Source organism: Grampus griseus, assembly GCF_964374135.1.
Source record: "Grampus griseus genome assembly, chromosome: 3".
In the NCBI taxonomy this organism is placed as follows: domain Eukaryota; kingdom Metazoa; phylum Chordata; class Mammalia; order Artiodactyla; family Delphinidae; genus Grampus; species Grampus griseus.
In genome coordinates this window covers 125,503,319-125,528,379 of record NC_139019.1, presented here as the reverse complement: position 1 = coordinate 125,528,379, position 25,061 = coordinate 125,503,319, and the positions used below count along the sequence as shown (strand labels likewise).

The 25,061-nt window shown below is 40.8% G+C and overlaps 1 protein-coding gene across 2 annotated transcripts; it reads right to left on the bottom strand.

Annotated features, from left to right (window-relative positions):
* Positions 1–367: 367 nt before the first annotated feature.
* On the bottom strand, positions 368–24,250 carry SLC26A2 (solute carrier family 26 member 2). 2 transcript variants are annotated; one of them, XM_082651207.1, is made up of 4 exons: positions 24,052–24,250; positions 10,967–11,146; positions 8,562–9,258; positions 368–7,078 (listed from the first exon to the last, which is right to left on the bottom strand). In XM_082651207.1, exons 3-4 carry the CDS (start codon positions 9,231–9,233, stop codon positions 5,558–5,560), a joined length of 2,193 nt encoding a protein of 730 aa, XP_082507333.1. In that variant the 5' UTR covers positions 9,234–9,258; positions 10,967–11,146; positions 24,052–24,250; the 3' UTR covers positions 368–5,557. The 2 variants fall into 2 exon arrangements, 1 of the variants encoding a protein (XP_082507333.1); XR_014296516.1 differs by lacking the exons at positions 368–7,078; positions 8,562–9,258; positions 10,967–11,146 and adding an exon at positions 15,231–15,356.
* Positions 24,251–25,061: the final 811 nt, after the last annotated feature.

Here is a 25,061-nt window from a genome sequence, read left to right as displayed (position 1 = left end):
CCAGATTTGGGTTTTCTGATTTCAACACAGTATGGAATAGGAGTCATGCAACATAAGAACTCGAAGGGTCTTCGAGCAATCTAGTTCTCTTCCCTCTTTCACCGATGGAAAAATTAAGTCCCCAAAGGGTGAACTGACTCACTCAGGACCCCAGAGCAAAAAGGAAAGAACTGGGTTTCTTTATGCTTTAAGACTTTCTGTAAGGACAGATACTTTTGTCTGATGGGGAAAATGAATGACTGAATCACCCTCCAAATATAAAGAGATAGTATTGTAAAGCTCACTGGTGACCTGAATGTGTTCCTTAGTTAGAAACCCTGCCCCCTTACACTTGAATAATTTATACACAGTAGTATTTTATTAGCATAACAATTTATTAGCAGACAAATGAAATGACACCTCTAGATCACAACACATATAGGATCTTATATAATAAACAATCACAAATAGATCCCAGATGAAAAGGATCTGCTATTAACCAATTCCCCCTCTCCTGCAGTAGACTGTAATCCATCAATAACTCATCCTCATCCCATAGAGGGTTAAGCAAGATTTATGTGGAATAGCATCAAGGCACTTGCTTTAATTTAAAAAGATATACATGGTATGAAACATATTCCCCAAAGTCATTAGCCTTGAATAAATTGTAAAAAAAAAAAAGGCAGTATACTTTTTTAGTGAATAAACAAGACTGAGATTTTAAGTTCATTCACCTCTCACCCTGATATTGTCTTGATTTGTATACAAAATTGCAGAGGAGACCAAAAACGGTAGCGTTTTATACAGACTGGTTTGTTCACACTAATTTTTGAGAAATCATGGCAGCATCAGAACTCAAACAGTAACTTCCCAACTGATTTGAATTGAAAAGGCAAGAGCAGTTTCATTCCAAGTAACTTATTTTAGGGATGGGGAATGGGGTGTGGGAAAAGAACTTCCCTAAAATAAGTTTCTTAAAACTGCAGCTAAAAATCCTTTCTGGCTAAGGCTGCTTGTCTGTTTGCCAAGTGAAAACCTTCAGTTAGAAATTCTGCCATTGGTATTTTTAAGAAGATTATAATTATTTGGCCAATTTCGGAGCCATAATTCAAATCCAAGAAAGGTTATACAATGTTCCAGCATAGATTTACAAACATGGTAGCTCCCATAAAAGCATTTAGTGTCCTTCATCATTCCAGTTTTCATAATTCAATATCTCCTTCCTATTTTATGTCACTAGGAGAAAAATAAAATACATGCCAAAAACTCCACTATTTGGTATAACTGTATTTAACATGTTTACTTTAAAATTTCAGGTGCAAAACCCTTTTTTAAAAAATAGTCCTTGTCAGGATAAAAATAACCTTATAAAAATAAATTTCTCCCACTCCTACATCTAAATTCTCCATTTCTAAAGTTACTAACATTCAAAAAAAAAAAACCCTAAAATTGTATACTTACAGTATTTTACTTTAATAATAGGCTATGATAACAAACTAGCTGGTATATTATTTTGGCCTATTGCATTATAATTTTCATTCTTGTTATTAGCACTCAAATGAATGATTCCACTCATGATTATCTAAAATCCTTACACCAAAAAAAAAAAAAAAAAAAGCCAAATTAGTTCAGAGCCTAAAAGCCTTCTAGATCCAATTTCTTCCTTTTTGCAGTTCTTAAAGCCCAATTTCAAATAAGGCATCACTAGAACAGATAAAACAGTAGAAGAAAAAAAGAGAAACATTAAAGAACAAAAAAATTAAGCAAAGTCTAAATCCTATCGGTAGGATTCTTACCTTGTCACTGTACAATCATTCCTTGAACAGACCAGGGGCGTCCTTGTTCGCCTCAACTGCCTGCCTCCTGCTCAGACCTCAGTCCAAGCTCAGCTTAGCCCCTCCATAAAGCACCTCCAAGTGTCGCCATGTGTTACTAAAAGAGTTAGCATAGAGCCCACCTACTGGATTTAGTACTGTAGTCCCAGCACCTGGCCCTAGACTCCTGCATAGGTCCTCCGGAAGTATTGGAGGTATTGTCTACATTGATGTTATGGCTCATCTATAGCAACACACAGAGGAAAACAATTCATTAAGAACATTTATAAGGATCACAAAGCTTGAATTTATCATAATAACTTCTAGGCTCAATTTAAGTTCCCAAGAAATTCACTAACACTTTTCTTACTTTTATATTAAGATCCGGGCTAACACCCAGACTGTGTGATCTTAAATGACAAATTACTAAGAGAATACCCACGCAGAGAATTACTGTTCTTGTTAAAATGTGGTCATTAGCATTAGAATAGCCTAATGAACTCATCTGACACCCTGACACAGTTCAAAGATCACCATTTACCATGCTGTAAATTTACCAACAAATTTTGGCTTCAGTCTACTAACGTTTAAAAGCTAAGTCAGACTATCCAAATTGTGTTTTCCTTTGATCCTTCTTTAAAAAAAAAAAAAAGTCAACTAGGCATCTGTCAATTTTACTACCATCAGAGGCTACAGTCACTCAGTCTAGTGCTCTGGAGTAGGTCAACCTGGGCTTTGGCCCCAACCTTGGCTACCAGCTCTTTCAGCTTTGGTGAATCTGTGCCCTCCCCTTCTGGAAGCAGAATCCAGTTCTGAGCTTGCTTTCAAACTAAGGTGAGGCTCTTAATCCTGGTCTTCCTACTGTTGTGCGTGGCTAACCAGGGATTGGATCCTAGTCAACTGAGTCCCTCTCTTTTATCCCTTGTTTGGTCAGAGATAGTCTTTTCAATGGTCTATTCCCTTCATCTGTCTCTTGAATGTTACCCTTAGTCTCTCAGTGTACTGGCCCACTCCACCCCTCTGGTTGTTTTAACCATCAAGAGTGTACACATATTTCAATTAAACGACCAATTTAAGATATTCAGAATTTTGTATATTTATCAATAAGCAATGCAAATATGCTTCATTTAGACTCTAAAGTTTAGAGTAAGCATGATATCTTCGTATCATTAAAGTGTGTAAAATATCACCTAATGAATTAAAGTCCAAACCCTTGAGTAAGAAAGCAAACGAAAAATGTTAGTTTCATTGGTGAATTAGATTTTGGTTTCAGGTTTGATTCCTTTAAATACCAGCAATCAAAAAATCTGAACATGTAAGTATAGGCAGACTTCAAACCAGGCAGAGAAGGTAAGATTTAAATTCTAGTGATACCTTAAATATTTTTACAAATGGCTTTCAAGAGCAGAATCTCTTGTTTGTTTGGGTAGGTGGCAGAAGAACAAACCAGAACACAATTCAAGAATCTGCTAACTGCATAAAGTTCCAGAATTGCTTATATCCACGTTATGGACAGAAATGGCACGTAAAAGACAAACCCTGTTACTCTGTTCTTTTAAGAGATTTTCCAAATTCTATGGTTTTTTGTGGGGTTTTTTTGCTGTGTTAGGGTTTGCTAAATTATAGAGTCGTCTTGAACATGTACTCATTACTCTGTCACATGGCACTGGATATCTACAATGATCTGGATTCAAACCTGGCTTGTGGAGGTAAAAGAGGGGTTAGAAACAAATGACAACCAAGACACTCTGATTTTACTATTACTATTCATAAGACTGGAGAGAAACAGCAAATACTGGCTACAAACAATAAGCAAAAGACACAAATACAAACAGCAGTTAACATTTCTGAAATTCTAGACTTAAGTTCTAAAAGGATGTTAAAACTCAGAACACTATTACATTTAATCATGCTGTCAGTCACCTCAAAGACAGAAATCTAGCTAAGAAATTGCTTTGTTTTAATAACAGAAAGGCATTTTTCATGTAAACTCATGGGCAGAGCTCTACCAAAAGAAAAGCAACACTTGCAGTTTATGGAGCCAACAAGAAAGATGGTTCAAAGTCTTCCACTCCAATAGATGCCCTACACATAGGCTTTGCTTCTTATAAATATTTAAACTGTTTAGAATGTAGGAGTGGGTTAAAAATGGTTTTTCACTTTTGCAATTTTTATCTTGTTTGTTTAAAATGGTGTGCTAAATGTTTCAATTTCACATCAACTAGTCCTAACTTTGGAAAACCTGTGTGTTTTTTTCCACGCCCTTGAAAGTACAGATACAGAACTATAAGCTTTCAATGTCAGACATACTTGCTTTTCAAAAGGAAGTATTTCTGGGCCAAAACCTGTGACCAGCTATCATAAATAATACACCCACAGAACTTAGGTTGTATAAATGTGATGCTTCTAAATTCTCTTACATAATAGTTTGAGGTGGCCTAAAGAGTTAAATGCTGTCACTGTCATCAATATTTATTGTACATCAATAGGGTACATGGCAGTAAGCATTAGCTTTGTTTCACTAAAACATCTACAATTATTGATGTTCTTTTGGAAGCACTCTTATCACTTCTATGAATTCTTTTCCATTGGTTATAATAAATTTTTCTTGCAGAGTAAAGATGAACAGCAGCTTCTCAAATACGAGAAAGACTGTCAATTCCCAGCTGACCCTTGCTAAAATACAATGAGAAAGAAAAAAAAATTCACTGCTAAATAAACAGTCTTAAGGGAAGCTGTCAATCATTCCTTTTTGTAATTTGTCCTGAACAGTTTGCCTCAAGCTCATTTAAAAGGCTACATAAAATTGCTGAGTCAGCATTTTGCCTTTTATCTGGCAAACTTGTCACTCGCTGGTAATCAGACATAGCAGTTTAGGACAGATTCCATGGGAAACACACTAAATGACTGAAAGTTAAAACAGAGCTTAATGGTAGAGAAATACTCAGAAACAGGGACAGATAGGGATCACAGAAGAGACAGAGGATTCTCATTATGTTGGCCGATTATGAAGAGCTCTTTTCTTACCTACTTACCCTAAACAAAAAGGCTGACTAAAAACATCAAATGTATCACCAAGAGCGTTCTGTATAATATGGGGCTGGCTGGTAGGATTTCACAAACCTGCTCAGCCATGAGACTCCTGATAAGACTGTGCCCGAGAGGAATGGTGCTTTCTTATTAAAAGCCAGAGATCCGACTGCCATCTGGGGGGCAAAGACAGGGAATAGAGAATTACAAGTGAGAACAAGCTTGTCTAGGTACTACCGTTACCCCAGAAGCCTCTTGACCTGCTGTTAGGAGAGCACACACAACATTCTCTCCCTACTTCCTTTCTACTCCCTCTCCAAAGAGCCATGCCGAACAGGCTCCAGCACTTCTCATGTAAATGCCAACTTTATCCCTTTACCTCCTGGAGAAGGAACAGTCCAGATGCAAATCTCCTAAAACAAGATGGTAATTAAGTTTTGGGGCTACTTTACAGTTCAATTCAATAGATATTTATTTAATTCCAAGAATACTCATATTTGCAAGAAAGTTTAAAAGCACAGTATTTTCTTCTTTTTGATTCTGCCTAACTAAAAGCTCTGCTGCATCCGTGTATCTACAAAGGCCATCACTTTCAAAGGAAGAATTCTGTCGAGCCAAAAGGTTAAAATTTCTAGTGTGCAACAATTTCCAGTTCCACAGTATAAAATGTTAAAAAACTTGAAATTTTAACCTCTGGGGCTAGACAGTGTTCTTCCTTCTATTTACTTTCTCAATCAATCACTGGAAAAACTCAGACCATTGGGAACATATATATCTTTCCGATTTTGAGAGTCTTCTGCAAAAGTCATTGCTTCATATACACTATAAAACAGAAGGTTTTCTTCTTCCTTTTTGCAGTACTCTCCCCGGGCCAGGGAATCCCTCACAGAGGGATTGCACTGAGCCAGCAGAACCTGGATGCCAATGGCTTCATAATCTCTGCGAACTTCTTTCAGTGTATGGATCCCTGCTGTATCTAAAAATTGTATTGCACTACAGTCAACCACTATGGTATGGAACTCTAAGGGATCATGGGAAAGTTGCACTGAAACTTCATCCCGGATTCCACTGAGAGGTGCTGTTTCCTTTTTGATCTTTCTCTTTACTGCCTTCTTCTGAGCTGCCTTTACTAAGACTGGGTTGAGAGTTTTTTTGTATAAGGAAGATTTAAAATATTCTTTGTTTATGTAGTAGAGAGGGGCTACAAAGCGGAAAATCTTGATGCCTGGCTTAGCCCGAAGGTTCTTGTAGGCAGACATGGATTCAAAGATTTCAGACTCTTCCACCACACCAAGCAATGAAGTCTTTGGCTTCTGAGTGCGGAGGATGACACAAAACAGAGAAAAACAAACCCCAACGAGCAGGCCTATTTCAGTACTTATCAGTGCAGAGGACAGCATAGTAACAAACCAGATAACTGTATCCATTCTGCTAATCCTCCACATCTCTGGCAGATCCTTAAATTTACGTAGGGCTCCCCGGAGATTCACAATAGTGATCACACCAAGGACACTTTTCTGAAGGGAATAGAATAAAGGAGCTATTACCAAGAGGACCAACAAAAGAACCAGAGCTGTCACCACACCAGAAAGCTGACTTTGACAGCCTGTGGATTCTTTAACCAATGTCTTTGCAAGAGCTGCACTAGTAGCAAAGCAGTGGAAGAAGGAAGGAATGATATTGCAAAAGCCGATGGCATACATTTCCTGATTAGCTTTGACTGTGTAGCCATGTTTCTTGGCAAACATCTCAGAAAGTGATACAGTAATAGCGAACCCAATGATAGAAATAGCTATTGCGTCTACAGCCACATTAGGAATTAAGTTCCAGTCCGGTGCTTTGGGTGGCAAAAACCCAGTGGGAATATGTCCAGCAATACTGGTATTGTATTTCTCATTTAGTTTTCCAAAATGAGAGGCTAATGTGGCTGCCACAACAACAAAGAGTTCAGTAGGAATAGGTGCCTTAAGTTTGGACTTGAGGCGCTCATTGAGTTCTTTGGTTGGCAAAAGAACCAAAAGGCACAAAAGGCTGGTGATGAGATCACAGATATTGGTCTTATGGATGTTTCTGAAGATATGTATCCAAGTAGTGATGAGTGATCCCACGCCACTACTCCGAGGAAGGCTGAGTCCAAGGAGATACTTGGCCTGAGATGTAAGAACTGTGAAGGAGGCACCAGTGACAAATCCACTCAGCAAGGCATCTGAGAGGTAGACTGAAACAAAGCCCACTTGAAAGAAGCCCATCGCTACCTGGAAGGAAGGATATACAACTGTTAAATATAAATGGAAAAGAGCTTCTAAATCCTGTATTCCCCTGGTATTTCTTTGTGTGGAGACATACCATCAGAGCACCACAGAATGTCAGAGCTAGAAAAAAAACACAATCATTTATCAATCCTCTCATTTTACAAAGAGAGGTCTCATTTTACTGACACTCAGAGGGCTAAGCAACTTGCCCTTACTGACTAGCCCAGACAAGAGCTTAGGATTCCTACCTTCTTGCACAATGTTTCTTAAACTTGAATAAGGTTCAGATCGCTTTGAAAAAGAAAAAAATTTCTCAAGGATCCATGAGAAATCATAAAAACACAAGTTGGAAAAATTCTAATTTAAAAAACATGTATTTTTCTTTAAATTACATATCATTACCGTAAAAGTAAAGTTTTAACTGATAAAACAAAAAACTAGATTCACATCAAAATAGAATCACACTTTAAAAATTATTATAGAATTCTTTAATCTAACTTCAAACTGAGAGACTATTTTCATCCAATGCATATGTGCTTATGCCATACTGCCTCCCATGTTAATTCTATACCCTCAAAGATATAACATTTTCTTTCTTTCTTTTTTCTCTTCCCAATAATTCCTCAGAATTCTATTGCACCATTCCTCATTCTTGGTGAGGCATACTAACAAAAAAGCACAAATGAACTCTGAGGAGCACAACTCTTCTGCACACCAGTCCCTTCTCCCTCTCCTTCTATCCAAGCACCTAGTAAAGTGAGCTACTCTTCCCCCTCCTACATTGGTTCCACATGTCTGTAACAGAGAAGAGGTTTAATGTTGGCACTGACTCCTGAATGCCAAAAGGCAGAGGCATGATGAAAATGGCAGATTAGTGGATTCTATGGGAGACCCAAAAGAATTTCATTTCTAATCCTTCTCCTGGCTGATAGCATGAAATAGTGGTCCCCAACTTCTTCCCTTCCCAGCAGTCCAGGAAAACTACTATCTTTAGTGAGAGTCACTCATTAGAGCAGCAATTCTAGAACAAGGGGGGAAGTCATCTGTAGTTTGAAAAACTCTTGCACTCTTCCTCTCCCAACCCCCATTCTGTTGCCCTCTTCCCTGTTAGTGCTGACTCTGCCAATAACCAACCACAAATAACTTCAAGCAAATCTGATAGTTCTCGACATACAAAATTAAGAAGTTGTACTAGGTGGTCTGAGGTCCCTTTCTGGTCTGAATTTTTACAATCAAATAACTGAATTCTGGCTGACTGAAATTCATTGGTTAAGAGGCTGCCTAGGGTTGAGAAAATAGAAGCAGCCTTCTCTTACCTGTGGAGTCAAACCAGGGTTTAAATTTTGGCTCTACCTCTTCCATATCCTGAGCATTCAATAAAAGACAGCTTTAATTATTATGATTGCTAAGTTCCCTTACAGATCTGAGACTTCATGCATAGTGATTTCTTTTGCCAGAAACAACCACTTATTCCACTGTTTCTTACCTGATAAACTCCAGCCATAAAGGTTACAGTGCTGCCAACTATAATTGCATAGCAACTTCTGTCACATATCTTGCCTGATGGCTGGCTTAATAATGCGCTCTCATTTGAAACCACTCCTAAAGAAGAAGTAACATGGGCAGTGTCGTAGCCAGCTTTGTATAGCTCTCGGTCAACTACTTCACCAATCATAAGGCACAGTACTCCAAAAATGCCCACAGAAATGTGACGGGAGGTACCCAGTAGGAAATAAATGAAGCTGGCAAAAAAAGATGTGTACAGACCATAGACAGGTTCTTGGCCAGCCAGGAGAGAATAAGCAATGGATTGGGGCACCAATAAGATGCCCACAATCAAGCCAGACATCACATCTCCTAAAATGTTTTTCTTCAGATTATATTTTGGGAGCCACTGCAAAACAGGAAGGAAGCCGAAAATGATATTTCTGGCTTTGGTTGAATTGCACTGGCAACTCTTCTCTAGTTTTTTGATGACAAATTGCTTGAAGTTAGTATCTGGTTTCTCTTGAGGCTCCAAATGGATCCTAGCATGAGGTCTGCATTGATCATTGGTCTCAAATTGCTGGAAGTCATTATGTGATTCCTCTTCATGCTCCAGATGGATCCTAGATGGAGGACTGTATTGGTCATCTTGCTCTTTATTTTTCAAAGACATTTCTGGAGATAGATGTTTCAGCCTCCTACCCCAGAGAAAATACGAGGGTTAACTGATTAAGTAATTCTCAGTACTCACACATTTTAACAGTCCTACTTGTCATTCATGAGAGTTAAGAGGAGTTCACTTGGGGGTAGTATCTTATATTCACTTTCCTTAGTTGAGCCTCATTTGTCTTGATCCAGGAAAAAAGAATCAGACCAAGTTAAAGCAAATAAGTCACTGAGTACAGGACTTCCCAAAAGTATAAACTATCAAGGATTCTTCTCCATCTCTGCCTGGCTCCCCCTGAAATTTTTTTCTCAAGAAACAGTACTGGGGTAGCCTGTCTCCTCCTTTCTATATGCTACTAACAGTCTTATTTTCAGATTTTTCACGCCCATGAATACTGCAAAAGAGGATCTGGTCTCAAACCTTGACACCTACCTTACCTGCAAAAGTCCCTGAAACAAGGAAGATGGTTTTTTTGTTTTTGTTTTTTCAGGGGGTGGGTCCTTTTTAAGATAACCTACTAGTTGTTGAAAATAAACAGAAAGAAAATGTGAGTGACAGAGTAAAGGTATGTTTTGAGAAAAAAAAAAAAACTAGCACAGAATGCATTTGTGTCTTTGAACAACATGCTCTGGTTTGGTAGGAAAGAAAAGAGAGAAGCTGATAAGAGACTGCTGAAGGAAAGAAACATCAACAGCATGCAGTAGGCTGATGCGGCAAGCGTCTGATCTCTGAAAGCTTTTGTTCTATTCTACTTTGTTCTAGTATAGAGTCATATCTGCCCTAAGGGCAGGATCTATATTCATGCAAAGAAAGATTCGCTTTACTATCCTAAGTATACACTCTAAAACATGAGCTGAATAGAGGAATAATGTTGCCCAACACTTCAACTAGGAGGAGATCCAGGTGATACTGCATCTCCGGGTCCTAAACTATAAAGCTACAGCCATAAGACCTACCGCTAAGAACTACAGGAAAACAAAGAAGGTAAAAATAAGCAAAAAGAGAGGAGGGACAACAAAAAATAAGTCTTGTAATAAGAGTAAAAGAGAAGGAAAAAGAAACAGACCTTCAGAGGAACAGAGTGTAAGCTGCCAAACACTTCACAAATCAGTGGCTTTGCGTTGGCTGTTTGCTTAGCTTAGAAGGGCCATCCAACTCTCTATCAAGACCCCAATCATTTTTAAAACCCAGTTAAAATGCTCTCTCTTCTTCAAAGCACTGACCCCAGCCCAAATGAATCTGTGTCCCATAGCACTTCACGCCTCCGTTACAGTACTAATCATACTTTTGTATTAGTTAAGGAAGAGTCTCTCCAGGTCCTGGAGGAAAGGACATCTTGTTCATCATTGTAATCATCAACAATGTACGGTAACTCTGAGATAGCAGGCTTACAAAATATTTGAATGAAGGAAATAATAAATGAATAAACAAATTTATGACTGTGGCCAATAAGAGATAAAATATATTAGACAAAGGACTCGGGTAGTTTCCTGCCTCAGAACTGACAGAAAGATAGGCCCTTGTGAGGTTCTATAAGCCTAATGTTGCCAAGATGCCATAATCCAGGACCCATGACCCATTCAAGAACACAATATTTGTAAAAGTAACCCACATTAATTTTGTTTAGGACAAAAGGGCTATAGCTGGTCATCCCAATGAACAAGAGTAAAACAGTAGTTACATTGATGGTCTTGTTAAATAGATAAGGAAGAAAAGAACAGATTTAGATGACCACTTACCCTGGGAAAGTCAATCAGATTGGTGAATACACACAGCAGCTCTTCATTCCTCAGTGCAACTGGTCTATAACTCTCTTCTCACTTCCTACTTTCAGGCCAAGCTAGTCGGAGTGCATTCCTTATGTCCTTCTATTTTGGAATAGTTCTTAGTGAGTTCTGGGCCAAAACGCTTTTCCAAACCTAAAAGAGGCATAAGAAAAAACTAACAAAATTCAAATCTCGCCCTATATGGCAGCTAGCTGGAAAGTAAAAAGATAAAAATTAGTACTAGAAAGTGCAACAGGATGATGGAAACTGTAAGAAAGAACTGAAATGTAATACTAAAAGTGAAAAACGTGGTAACAGAGATAAAGAATGCCTCTGACAGGACCATCAAACCTGACAGAGCCAAAGAGAGAATCAATGAAATTGAAGATAGGTCGACAGACATTACCCAAACTAAAACAGAAAAATAGAATTTAAAAAAAAATGAAAAATAATAATTTAAGAGAAAATCCAAGAGCTGTGGGATGTATTAAACAAACTAACTTATGCATAATTAGAATCCCAAAAAGAGAAGACAGAGAATGGGTGGAAGGAATATTTGAAGACATAATAGCCAAGAATTTTCCAAAATTAATGACAGATACCAAACTATAGATCCAAGAATCTCTGAGAATACCAAGAAGGACAAATACAAAGCCAAACCAAACAACACAGCACCACACACCTACACATATCATATTCAAACTGCTGAAAACAAAAGACAAAGATAAAATTCTAAAGACAGCCAAAGGAAAAAAAAGAAAAAACACACTACATACACAGGAACAAAGATATGAATTACAGCAGACTTCTTATTGGAAACCATACAAGCCAGAAGATGGAGTGATACCTTTATCACAGAAATATAACTGTCAACCCAGAATTCCATCCCCAGAGAAAATACTTTTTGAAAGATGAAGAAGAAATAAAAACTTTCTCAGACCAACACTAAGAGAATTTATTGCCAGCAGACCAGCACTACTACACACACACACACACACACACACACACACACACACACACACCCCAGACAAAAACTCAGGTCTACACAGTACACAACAAATAAAGTCTAAGAAATGGAACAAATGAAAACAATATTTATTTTTAACTAAAAAAATCTTTAATTGCTCTAAAAAAAATAACTAACGCAAAAATAGAAATGCATTTTTACAGCACATGCAAAATAAAATGCACAAAACAAGAGCACAAAGAATGGTAGGGGGAATTAAGAATTGTAAGGTCTTATACTATATATGAAGTAATATAATACTATTTGAAGGTAGGCTCTGATTAAAGATGTACATTGTAAACTCAAGGGTAACCAATAAATTTTTTAAGATATAAATAATAAGCTAATTGTGGAGACAAAATAGAATCATAAAAAATTCTCAATTAACCCAAAAGAAGAATGAGACCCAAAACAGATAGAACACATTGAAAACAGCTAGCAAGATGGTAGAATTTAATCCAAACATATAAAAAAAAAACCACATTAAATGTGAATAGTCAAGGCTTCCCTGGTGGTGCAGTGGTTGGGAATTCGCCTGCCAATGCAGGGGACATGGGTTCGATCCCTGGTCCGGGAAGATCCCACATGCCAGGGAGCAACTAAGCCCGTGCGCCGCAACTACCGAGCCTGCGCTCTAGAGCCCACGAGCCACAACTACTGAAGCCCGTGTGCTGCAACTACTGAAACCTGCGTGCCTAGAGCCCGTGCTCCGCAACAAGAGAAGCCACCGCAATGAGAAGCCCGTGCACTGCAACAAAGAGTAGCCCCTGCTCACCGCAACTAGAGAAAGCCCCTGCACAGCAACAAAAACCCAACGCAGCCAAAAATAAAATATTTTAAAAATGTGAATAGTCTAAACATGCCAATTAAACAGATTGCCAGATAAGATTTAAAAAATAAGACCCAACTATATGCTGTCTATAAGAAACCCACATTAAATATAAAGATATAGATAGACCATAATAAAGTGAAGTGTCTTGACCAATTTAGTTATTCATTTAGCTTGTGTAAGTGACTGAGCCAGATAATAAAATCCAGATTTTAAGACTCCAAGAATAGCTCTTTTTTTGAGCATGTTACTATTCCTATCACCTACCTAATTAGCTTTCTCTAACTTCAGGTACTTCTAAACACTTTGAAATTCAGTTATCCTACACATCCCAGTTTCACCTACCTGCTACCCAAAATGACCTGGCACTGACATCTACAAACTTGTGCCCAACTCTCCTTTCTCTATACTCATGGCCATAGTCCTTTTCCATCTCCAGCTCTCAAAAAATTAGGTATTCACTCACAAACAGTCCTAGAAGTGGAAATGATTTAGCCATCAGTCTGAATCCAAAAACCATCTATAGTCTTTTATTGATCCTAGTCACTCCCTAAAATTCTCCTCAAAACTACTTTTTCCCCTTTTTTCAAGGCTACTTTAAAACCCCAAACAATATAAAACTACATTAAAAATTATCTTAAACTAAATTGTAGGTATGACCTCCATATAAATTAAGCTCCTTGAGAGCAAGCTCTATTCTGTTTCATCTTTGTATCCCCTGAAGTGTCCAAGTACATGCTTTCGAAAACAGAAATGAAAATATTTGCTAACCAAATAACTGAAATACAGAAAAAGTAGGATGCAAAGCAATATTTATTTTCAGGTGGAAATATCTACTCTGGAACAAATTTTTCAAGTATCCCTTTTTGCACAAAAATCCTCTCATTCCCCCAAGCCTGTTACTGCTTTCAATTACAGTACTCACCAATTGCTTCATGAAAAATGAAATTACAGTGTTTACCCTTGAAATACAGTCTATAGCCAGACTCCCATTTTCAGAAAGTTGGAATACATACTACATATTCCATGAAATTCAGTAAAATAGGATTCTCCTGTATCATCTAGGGTAGTTTCTCCCTTTATCAACATTGGTAATTGAGAGTGAAGAAGAGAAAGGTTCAAGAAGAAAACACTTGAACCTTCCACATTACGTTGCAGGAACTGGAGGAAAAAATCAACAAAACATTTGAAAAATACATTTACATATTCATATATTAAAGTATAATGGCAGTTCAGGCAACACAAAAAGGAAAAACATTTCTGTACTTTCTTCTTTAATTAGGCACATGCAGTGTGACTACTTAGAAAGCTGTCTTATCCGGGTGACTAAACAGCAGCACTGGCACTGTTTCCCGTGTGAATTACTGAGAGTCTAAGAGAACTGAACTAAAAGAGAGGGATATCCCTTCTATGTAAGCCTGACAGTGGTCAGCCAACTTCTTTTGGAAATTTTGCAGATATAAGAGAAACAATGTCTACTTTTGGTAAGTAATTACAGCATATAATTTTAACCAATAGTGCATACGAAACAGTTTTGCAATTTGTGAAACCGAAATGCCTTTTTGGAAGGCAACAGTGTTCAGAGATTGGTAAAGTCTGTCTCTGAAACATAACGATTCCATATTCATGCTCTGCTCTGTGTATGTATGCCACAACTCACTGCTAAATAAAACTGAAGCTGCCAACTACTAGGATCAGAGCATCTAAGCAGGGAAGAAATCTGCAAGAGACAGAGCAGTTTAGAAAGGCTTCCTGGGAACAACATATCTCACCTGGGATCTGAAGTCTGGGTCGGAGATGAAAGAATGAGGGAAGGACTTGGAAAATGGATGAGGGAAAAGAAAACACAACTAGCAATAGTTTTGGGGTTGGAGGGAAAGAATGAGAAATTATGATACGTTTAGAGCACCAGATGCATATGGGAGATCAATGAGAGAGAAAGTGGCAAAGGTACCTAGGGGAGATTCTGGAAGGCTTTTATGCCAGGTTAAGAAAGGCAGACTTTCACCTGCAGACAGTGCATAGGCGCTGAAGGTTTTCGAGAAAATCACTTACTGTATCACTCATTTGACAATAATTATCATATTACATCTTCTGGTCTGTTATGCTATTCAATTCTTTTTCAAGCAAGCAAGTAATATTTTCCTTTTTTGCCCTTTATGAATAAAAATTAGTTTAAGATTTTTTTTATTTTTATAAATTTTTTTATTTTTATTTATTTATTTTTGGCTGCACTGGGTCTTCGTTGCTGCACGCGGGCTTTCTCTAGTTGCGGCGAGCGGGGGCTACACTTCATTGAGGTGCGCGGGTTTCTCTCATTGTAGTAACTTCTCTTGCTGTGGAGCACAGGCTCTAGGTGCGCAGGCTTCAGTAGTTGTGGCTCGTGGGCTCTAAAGTGCAAGCTCAGTAGTTGTGGTGCACGGGCTTAGTTGCTCTGCGGCATGTGGGATCTTCCCGGAACAGGGATCGAACCTGTATCCCCTGCATTGGCAGGTGGACTCTTAACCACTGCGCCACCAGGGAAGTCCCTAAGATTATTTTAGAAAAAAAAAAAACTAAACCATAAACAGGTAAAACCAAGACAGAGTTTCCATTTACACTATTCCATCTGATCCTCCAACTCACTGTTGTCAGACAAGTTCAGGGAAGATAACAGCATTGTAAGGCCCGGGAAGCTAAGGATGAGCAAAGGCTTCTGTATCCATCTCCATCCCACTTACAGGTGCTTGCAACCAGCACAGCTGGAGCCCAGGCCACTGTTCCTTTGCCCTAGACTAGGAAGTTAATACTGTGAGAGGACTGCCCCCCGCCAGAAATGAAAATTCAGATGCATCTTTGTTCTGTGAAGTGCCAACAAGCCTTCCAAGGATGGATTGGTTAACTTTCTATGTGAGCTCCTAGAGACTGGGTACTGGCCTGCTTATTACTGTAAGCTAACCACTGTGCTAGACACAATGCATCAGAACCTAGACTACAAATCTAGCAGTCAATATTTCTTTTCCTTATCCCCACCCGACTCCCACATACAGTCCATCAGGAAGTCCTGTCTTCTCTACCTTGAGTAATATATCCATCCTCTCCCCACTGCCCAGAGTATCTGGAATCCAATCACTTCTCACTACCCTCCACCATCAGATCTCACATGGGCTACTCCAATAGCTTATAACATCTGAACCCTGCCCACCTCTCCACCCTCATTTCCTACTGGCCTTCTTGCTGTTCCTGGAACATGGCAAGTTGATTCCCTTCTTAGGGTCTTTGCACTTGCTCAAGTTCTCTGCCTGGAACAATCACACCCTCAGATCTCTGCAGGCCTTTTCTCATCCTTCATGCCTCAGCTTATATATCCTCTCCATACAATGGCCTTCCTTGACCATCCCAAATAAAATAATACTGCCACTCCATCATTCCCTAAACCCTCATCTAGCTTTATTTTCTTCACAGCATTTTCATAGAGACTTTTGAAAATTATATTATGTATTTAAACTTTTAAAAAACTATTATTTATAGTCTTTCTCATATCTACTGTATCCCCAGTACCAAGAACAATGCTTAGCACATAGTAGGAGATCAGTAAATTCTTACGAAAATGAATAAGAAACCCAGTTTCTACCCACAATCAGTGGGTTAAGACAGATTTATACACAGATAAACTATAACATTCTAAGTGCCATAACAGAGGTTCGGCATACTCTGAGAGAGCAGGGAATAGGCTGTAGGCCAATGTGTGGAAGTTGCAAAGTAAGAAAAGAAAGGAAACTCAGGCAAGTGAAGGGTCCCAGGAAAACCCAAGACCCAGGAAGAAGTCACCTAGATTGCCAGATTCCTGGGGTGAAACTGCATGAGGTAAGACTGGAGTGAGGGACTTCCCTAGTGGCGCAGTAGTTAAGAATCCACCTGCCAATGCAGGGGACACGGATTCAATCCCTGGTCTGGGAAGATCCCACTTGCTGTGGAGCAACTAAGCCTGTGCGCCACAACTACTGAGCCTGCACCCTAGAGCCCGTGTGCTGCAACTACTGAGCCCACATGCGGCAACTACTGAGCCCGCGTGCCTAGAGCCTGTGCTCCGCAGCAAGAGAAGCCACCGCAATGAGAAGCCCACTCACCGCAACAAAGAGCAGCCCCCGCTCGCCGCAACTAAAGAGAGCCTGCATGCAGCAATGAAGACCCAACGCAGCCAAAAATAAAATTAAAAAAAAAAAGACCGAGTGAAAGATCAGTTTCTTATGTAATCCCTTGTCAGCCTGGACTTCATCCTGTAAACTATGGCTGACAAAGGCATAAATTCCAAGACAGGGCAGGAATGGAGGTTTGACATTTCAGTGGTGCAATTAGACACAAGATGGTGCTTAAAGGAGATGGACACGTCTAACATGAATTCTGTTAGGTGGACCACACAAAAGGATAGTGCATGAGAATATGGAAGAGGAAATGGAAAGATAAGAGGCAACAAAAAGGTTGACTTATATTTCATAGGTTTGAGATTTCTATTAGATATCCAAATGAGAATGTCCAGTAGGCAATTAGAAATGGGAGTGTCAAGCATAGGAGAGAAGCCAAAATTGAAAAAATAAATGGGGAGGGGAAGAGTATATAGGTCATCAGCACATAAATAGAATCTCATTTTTCTCTGAATTCCCATTGTTTAGATGCTCAATAAATGTCAGATGAATGTATGCTTTATCTTCCCAACTAGATTAAAAATTATTCAAGGAGATATTTTATGCTTTTTGTGAACTCTCACAACACCCTGCATAGAACTGGGCACCCAGGAGGCACTTAATAAGTCTTCTGTTGATGCATAGAGTGGTTTCTGTTTTTAAAAGTTATGTTAACAAAAAAAATTTTTTTTTCAAAAAGAATTAACTGACTTTTGAAAGATAATTAATACATTGCGCTGGGAATGTAAAACGGTACAAACACTGTAGAAAACAGTTCGGTAGTTCCTCAAACAGTTAAACGGAATTACTATATGACCCAGCAATTACACTCTTAGGTATACCCTCAAAAGAACTGAAAACAGGGATCAAACAAATACTTGTACACAAACGTTCATAACAGTATAATTCACAATAGTCAAAAGGTGGAAACAACCCAAGTATCCATCAACAGATGAATGGAAAAAAAATTATGGTCTAAGCCACACAATGAAATATTATTTAGCCATTTGAAAGAAATGAAGTTCAGGGATTTCCCTGGTGGTCCAGTGGTTAAGACTCCATGCTCCCAATGCAGGGGGCCCGGGTTCAATCCCTGGTCAAGGAACTAGATCCCACATGCCGCAACTAAAAAAGATCCCACATGCCACAACTAAAGACCCAACGCAGCCAAATAAATAAATAAATATTTAAAAATAAATAAATAAAAGAAATGAAGTTCTGATACTCTTCATCTACAACACTGATGAGTGAAAGAAGCCAGACACAAAAGGACAAATATTATATAATTCCACTTATATTAAATATCTAGAATAGGCAAATTTATAGAGACAGAAAATAGATTAGAGGTTACCAGGGACCGGGAGGAATGGAGAGTTATTGCCTAATTGTTATAGAGTTGCTGTTTCAAGTTTTGCGAATAGATAGTAGTGACAGTTACAAAACATTGAGAATGTACTTAATGCTACTGAATTGTACCTTTAAAACGGTTAAAATGGCCAATGTTATGTTATATATATATATTTTAACATACAGAAAGCCAGGAGAGAAAGCATAGTATTGCAAGGTTCTTACACTATACATGAAATGGTATAATATCACTTGAAGGCAAACTGTGATAGTTAAAGATGCATACTATATTGGGACTTCCCTGGTGGTGCAGTGGTTAAGAATCCGCCTGCCAATGCAGGGGACATGGGTTCAAGCCCTGGTCGGGAAAGATCCCACATGCCACGGAGCAACTAAGCCCATGCACTACAACTACGGAGCCTGTGAGCTACAACTACTGAGCCTGCATGCCACAACTACTGAAGTCCACGTGCCTAGAGCCTGTGTTCCGCAAGAGAAGCCACCACAGTGAGAAGCCCGCGCACCACAATGAAGAGTAGCCTCTGCTCGCTGCAACTAGAGAAAGCCTGCACGCAGCAATGAATACCCAATACAGCCACAAATAAATATTTAAAAAGATGTATACTATAAATTCTAATGCAATCCCATTAATAACGAAGAGTTATGGCTAATAAACAATGGAGATAAAATGGAATTACAGAAAATACTAAACAATCCAAAAGAAGACAGAGAAGGGGATATAAATAGCTACTATATAAAATAACCTCAATCTAAGGTTTGCGGAAAACTTGAGAAGTTTTTTTTTTTTTTTGGCTGCACTGGGTCTTTGTTGCTGCGCGCAGGCTTTCTCTAGTTGCAGCGAGAAGGGGCTGCTCTCCGTTGTGGTGCACAGGCTTCTCATTGCGGTGGTTTCTCTTGCTGCGGAGCACAGGCTCTAGGCGCGCGGGCTTCAGTAGGTGTGGCAGGCGGGCTCAGTAGATGTGGTACACGGGCTTAACTGCTCTGCAGCATGTGGGATCTTCCCGGACCAGGGCTCGAACCTGTGTCCCCTGCATTGGCAGGCGGATTCTTAAACCACTGCACCACCAGGGAAGTCCCGAGAAGTCTTAGCATTAACCTAATATTAATGTGAACAAGTCATCTACCAAAAAAATCTCTTCTCCTAAGTGGAAAATTCCAGTTAAACTAGGCTGGAATAGGTGTGGACTATATAGTTCAGAAATAATTTTCCAGTACTCACACAGCTTATAAGCAGTAGAACCATGATGAGAATCAAGACCTGTCTGATTCAAACCTACTCTCTGACTCTGGACTGCTTATTTTGAAACTTTTCAAATATTCAGAAAAGTTGAAAGAATGATACATGGAACACTTATTCACAATCCACCCATTTAACAATATACCAATTGTTAATGTTTTGCTACATCTGCACTACTTCTGCACTCTTCATACACTCAGGTTGGTTTGTTTGGGGGTGTTTTTTCCCTCAACTATTTGAAAGTTGATGACATACTTCAGCCTTAAACACTGAATTGAACCAATGTTTTTAACCACCATCCCATGATGCCTCTTCTTCAAAAGAAGCATTCTGTAACAACATGGCATCAAACCATTTGGATACACTCTTCAAAAATCTGCAATGGCTCTCCACCTCCTACTGAAATATAGTCAAATAACTTTAGTATAGTCTTCTCTCTGTGAATGAGCCTGCAACTGCCTTTCTCTTGCTTCTTTTCATGCACCAGTGTTCCAATCACCAGTCCATGAAAATACTAATAAGCATCCTTTGCCCTTTGGGACCCTTGCTCATGTCGTTCCTTCAGTTGGGGATGTCTTTCCCTTCTATCTCCATCTATCTTGGTCCTTTTTCTAATCTTTTAAGTCCCACCTCAAATGACTAGGAGAAGGGGGCTGAAACTTCTTAGGCTATGCTTCCCCAACACATGACATATAGCTATTTAGCACTCAAGTTTACATGTGTCTCAAATGAGAGTACCACTTTAGGGCAGACACCAAGTCATCCTCGTGTCTACATAACCCAGAACCTAACACAATGCCTCCCACTTGCTATGTATGGTTACAGATCTATGTTTATTGAAATGAACAAACAGGTGAAGTTTCAAGTTAATATAATGAAGCCAAAAAAATATTCCTTGTTTTCCAGTTATCACAAATGATTAACAATGCCCATTTATTTCTGTGATGCAAAAAGAAGAACTACCACAAGGCTTATATCAGTAGTAAAAGCACTACGATATATTTTTTCTTGTATAAAGCCCAATATAAGACAAAATAATAAAATACCCAAGAGGAAAATAGCTTAATGTAAAACCATGGTAAAATAATTAAATAGTTCCTTGCATAGTAATTCACTGCTTTCAAAAAGATTTCATCTAAATAAAAAAACCAAAAAAAGAAAGAAAAAAAGAAAAAAATTTTAATAAAATTTTTAAAAAGATTTCATCTACATCTCCCACTTGCCTCCTCAGTAAATCTGAGAATCAGAGTATGAATTCCTATTCTCCAATATGAAAAACATCAAAGTTTAGTCACTTGCTCAACTGGTAGGACCAGATTCTCAGTCCTCATCTTCCTATTTCCAAGCTTAGATCTCTTCTAAAATACCACATGACCCCCAAATTTATTTCCTTGCTAAGAGCTCTTAGGAGCTAGTTCAAAGCAATAATTTTATGGCCAAGTGCTCTCCTCATTTCTGAGCCTATTATTAAATTTAATATTTAATACAGTTCATAGTTCTATCCCCAGTACCTTGAAACATGTAGAGCACCTAATAAGTGCTTAACAAATATTTGTTGAGGGAACGGACGAATAACAGTTTAAGAGCTATGTGGTAAAGGGCTTCCCTGGCGGCGCAGGGGTTAAGAATCCACCTGCCAATGCAGGGGACACAGGTTCGATCCCTGGTCTGGGAAGATCCCACATGCTGTGGAGAAACTAAGACCGTGTGCCACAACTACTGAGCCTGTGCTCTAGAACCTGCGAGCCACAACTACTGAGCCCACATGCCACAACTACTGAAGCCCACGTGCCTAGAGTCCGTGCTCCACAACAAGAGAAGCCACTGCAATGAGAAGTCCAGCACCACAGCAAAGAGTAGCCCCCACTCATTGCAACTAGAGAAAAGCCCGCACACAGCAACGAAGACCCAAGGAAGGGAGGGAGGGAGGGAGGAAGGAAGGGAGAGAAAGAAAGAAAGAATCCGCCTGCCAATGCAGGAGACATGGGTTTGAGCCCTGGTCAGGAAAGATCCCACATGCCGCAGAGCAGCTAAGTCCGTGCGCCACAACTACTGAACCTGCGCTCTAGAGCCCGCGAGCCACAACTACTGAAGCCTGTGCGCCTAGAGCCCGTGCTCCACAACGAGAGAAGCCACCGCAGTGAAAAGACGGTGCACCGCAATGAAGAGTAGCCCCTGCTCACCGCAACTAGAGAACGCCCGCGCGCAGCAACAAAGACCCAACGCAGCCAAAAAAAAAAAAAGAATAAAAAAATAAATAAATTTTTAAAATATATATTAAAAAAATCTTAAAAAAAAAAGAGCTATGTGGTGAAGAAAAATCAGTTACTCCTCCCCCTCCACCTCCATACACCATAACCAAGTTTGTGTCAAGAAATTAGTCTGGGGCTTCCCTGGTGGCGCAGTGGTTAAGAATCTGCCTGCCAATGCAAGGGACACAGGTTCAAGCCCTGGCCTGGGAAGATCCCACATTCCGCAGAGCAACTAAGCCCATGCGCCACAACTACTGAGCCTATGCTCTAGAGCCCGCAAGCCACAACTACTGAGCCCACGTGCCACAACTACTGAAGCCTGCACACCTAGAGCCCATGCTCCGCAACAAGAGAAGCCACCGCAATGAGGAGCCTGCGCACCACAACAAAGAGTAGCCCCCGCTCACCTCAACTAGAGAAAGCCTGCCACAGCACCAAAGACCCAACACAGCCAAAAATAAATAAATAAATAAATTTATAAAAACAAACAAACCAAAAAAAAATACTAAAAAAAAGAGAAAGAAATTAGTCTGGCAATCATCTACCTGGGGGTTTATACTCATTAAAAGTAATATCAATGCATAAAATGACCCCTAGTGAATCTAATCTAGTCGCCAAATCCCTGAATAGATCATCTCTAGATCTTCCTCCAGGAGGCAGCAAATTATAGTACAATACAATGATATCAAACATGAAGATCTGTTAAAATGCAGCTTCTCAGACAAATCCAGGGATGAGATCCAAGACTGCTCCCTGGGTGATTCTGAGTCAGTGGGCTGAGAGCCTATTTGGAGAATCACTAGGTATGTCCTGGAGTCAGACAGATCTCTATTCAGATCCCAGCTAAACTGTTCAACAGCTGTATGGCACTGACTGAAAATTTTCATTTTACTCAGCATTAATTTCTCACCTGTAAAATGGGGATAACATTACTCAACTTGCACTGTTGTTTTAAAACTAACCCAAGTAAAGTACCTAGCACAGCGCCTGGCACATAGCATTTGCTCAGTAAATGACAACTACTAGTCTCCGTCCCTTGAGATTACTGAAGAAAAAAAAAGGGGGCTTATTTCTTGCCAACAGCTTTGGACCCACCATTTCTTCTTCTTTTTTTTTTTTTTTTTTTTTTTGCAGTACGCGGGCCTCTCACTGTTGTGGCCTCTCCCTTTGCGGAGCACAGGCTCCGGACGCGCAGGCTCAGCGGCCATGGCTCACGGGCCCAGCCGCTCCGCGGCATGTGGGATCATCCCGGACCGGGGCACGAACCCGCGTCCCCTGCATCGGCAGGCGGACTCTCAACCACTGCGCCACCAGGGAAGCCCCCTCCATTTCTTCTTGACTCAACTTTCAAAGACAAGAACTTCTGCTTAACCCAATACTGGATCTCACATTAGTTCCAGATTTCACACAAAAAGTCTCAGGGACAAGGAGGAAAAAGGTACTAGAATGAGTGCCAGAAAGGAGTTTAAGTCCTGAATGCGTCTAACTCACCGTGATCCCCAATCTGTGCAAGGAAGGGCCCAGCCTAATAGTCTATGAGTTTGGTAAAGCTGGGTACAAGTCCTAGCTCTGCAAATGATTTGCTGTGTAATTTTCGGCAACGCTCTGTCCCTCTGTGTCCTGTCAGTGTCTCCATCTATCCAGTGAAAGAATTGCAACTTAAGTCTATGAGTCTTGAAAAACTAAAGGTCCTGATTTGTACTTAACCAGGTGTGTGGTTTTAAAAACCAAGGTAATCAAGTCCTCTCTCCTGCTCAAGCCTCAGTTCCCCCATCAGTCTAAGGTGGTGGTGGCGGCTCTTATCTCCTTGGTCCTGCTGCCAGATATCTGGGTTCGAGAAGGCGCTACGAGGACTCTGGCGGAAGAGCCGCACCGTTACCAGCGGGGAGCGGGGCACCCGGCGCGAAGTGTTGGGTGGAGGATGGGCAGCCCTCTGCCGTCGGAGTTGGGTCGGGATCACCCGGGTTGGGGGAGTGGGGCTTTGACGCTGGCCCTGCCTCCGCCCCTGCCGACAGAGGAAATAACTCCTACGCACACCCACCTCGCACGGCCCAGCTACGACCGCCCGCGGCTACCGTTGGTGCGCGCTTCCTCCCACCACACCTGGGTCAGAGGCGAGGACGACCCCAAGAGGGGCCCGCTGACCACGGGAAGGCCGGCACCGCTGTCTCCCCCGCGTCTCGAGTCCCTCCCCTCTCCTCACCTCTGGAGTCTGGGCCGCCCCATGCGACCTGGATCCAAGGCGCGTCCTCTGCCGCGGCGGGGCTGAGGGGATAGGGTGACGCGGGCAGAGGCAGCCCACTCCCGGGCCGGCCTCCCTTTAACCCCCCAGCCCCCTTGCCCGCCCATCGCCCGGCCCCTGGAGGAGGCGGGGCCCAGGGGAGCTGCGAGAAGGAACCTGCGGGGAGGTGCTGAAGGCGACTCTAACCGCGAAAGTTCAGTATGCACGGTCACGTGGCACCGCGGAAGAACGACGCGGCTGTCAGCCAATGACGCGGCCAGGACAGGCAAGGGTGCTGCCCCCTGGCCGCTTTCCTCCTTGCGATTGGCTGCCCTGTACAGAAGGAGCCACGCGTCCCTTACGGAGATTCCTCCTGACCTTTGCACGGCGATGAATCATCTTCGAAGTAGGCAGATTGCTGGTTCTCTGCCTTAGCCCCGAGGGTATTGCGAGGAATCAGTATCAAGGGAAACGCGGAAATGATCTAACGAGAGCTGTAAACTGCTCTTTGTTTGCGAGGGGTATCGTCTTCATCTTCGATTCCTTAGGACCCGCGTTCCCACCCACCCTCCTTTATTGATAGATAAATGGAGGCCCTGAATGGGAAAAGGTCTGCTAGAAAGTTAGAGGGGCTCTTGCCCCAGTGTAACTTACTTTCCACCAAAGTTCCCAATAGCCAGAGGCTCTTTTTAAGATGTAAAAGAAAAAATAAATATGAAATGCAATTCCAATCCTCGTTTAAAATCCTCAGTGGCTTTCCTTGACATTTACAGATAATATCAAATTTCTCCCTATGCCCCCGAAGCCCTGAATGCTCTGGGCCCCGGCCCATTACGCCTCACGCTCCTCACGTGGCATCTCTCCCTCCCTCAGCCCTCTCCCACCCATCCTGGCCTCCTTTGCTTGCCAAGCTTGTTCTCTTTCCGGACCTGAACACTTGTTCCAGTACCTGGTTTCTACTTGTCTCTCAGGTCTCAGGCTAAACCCCCAAC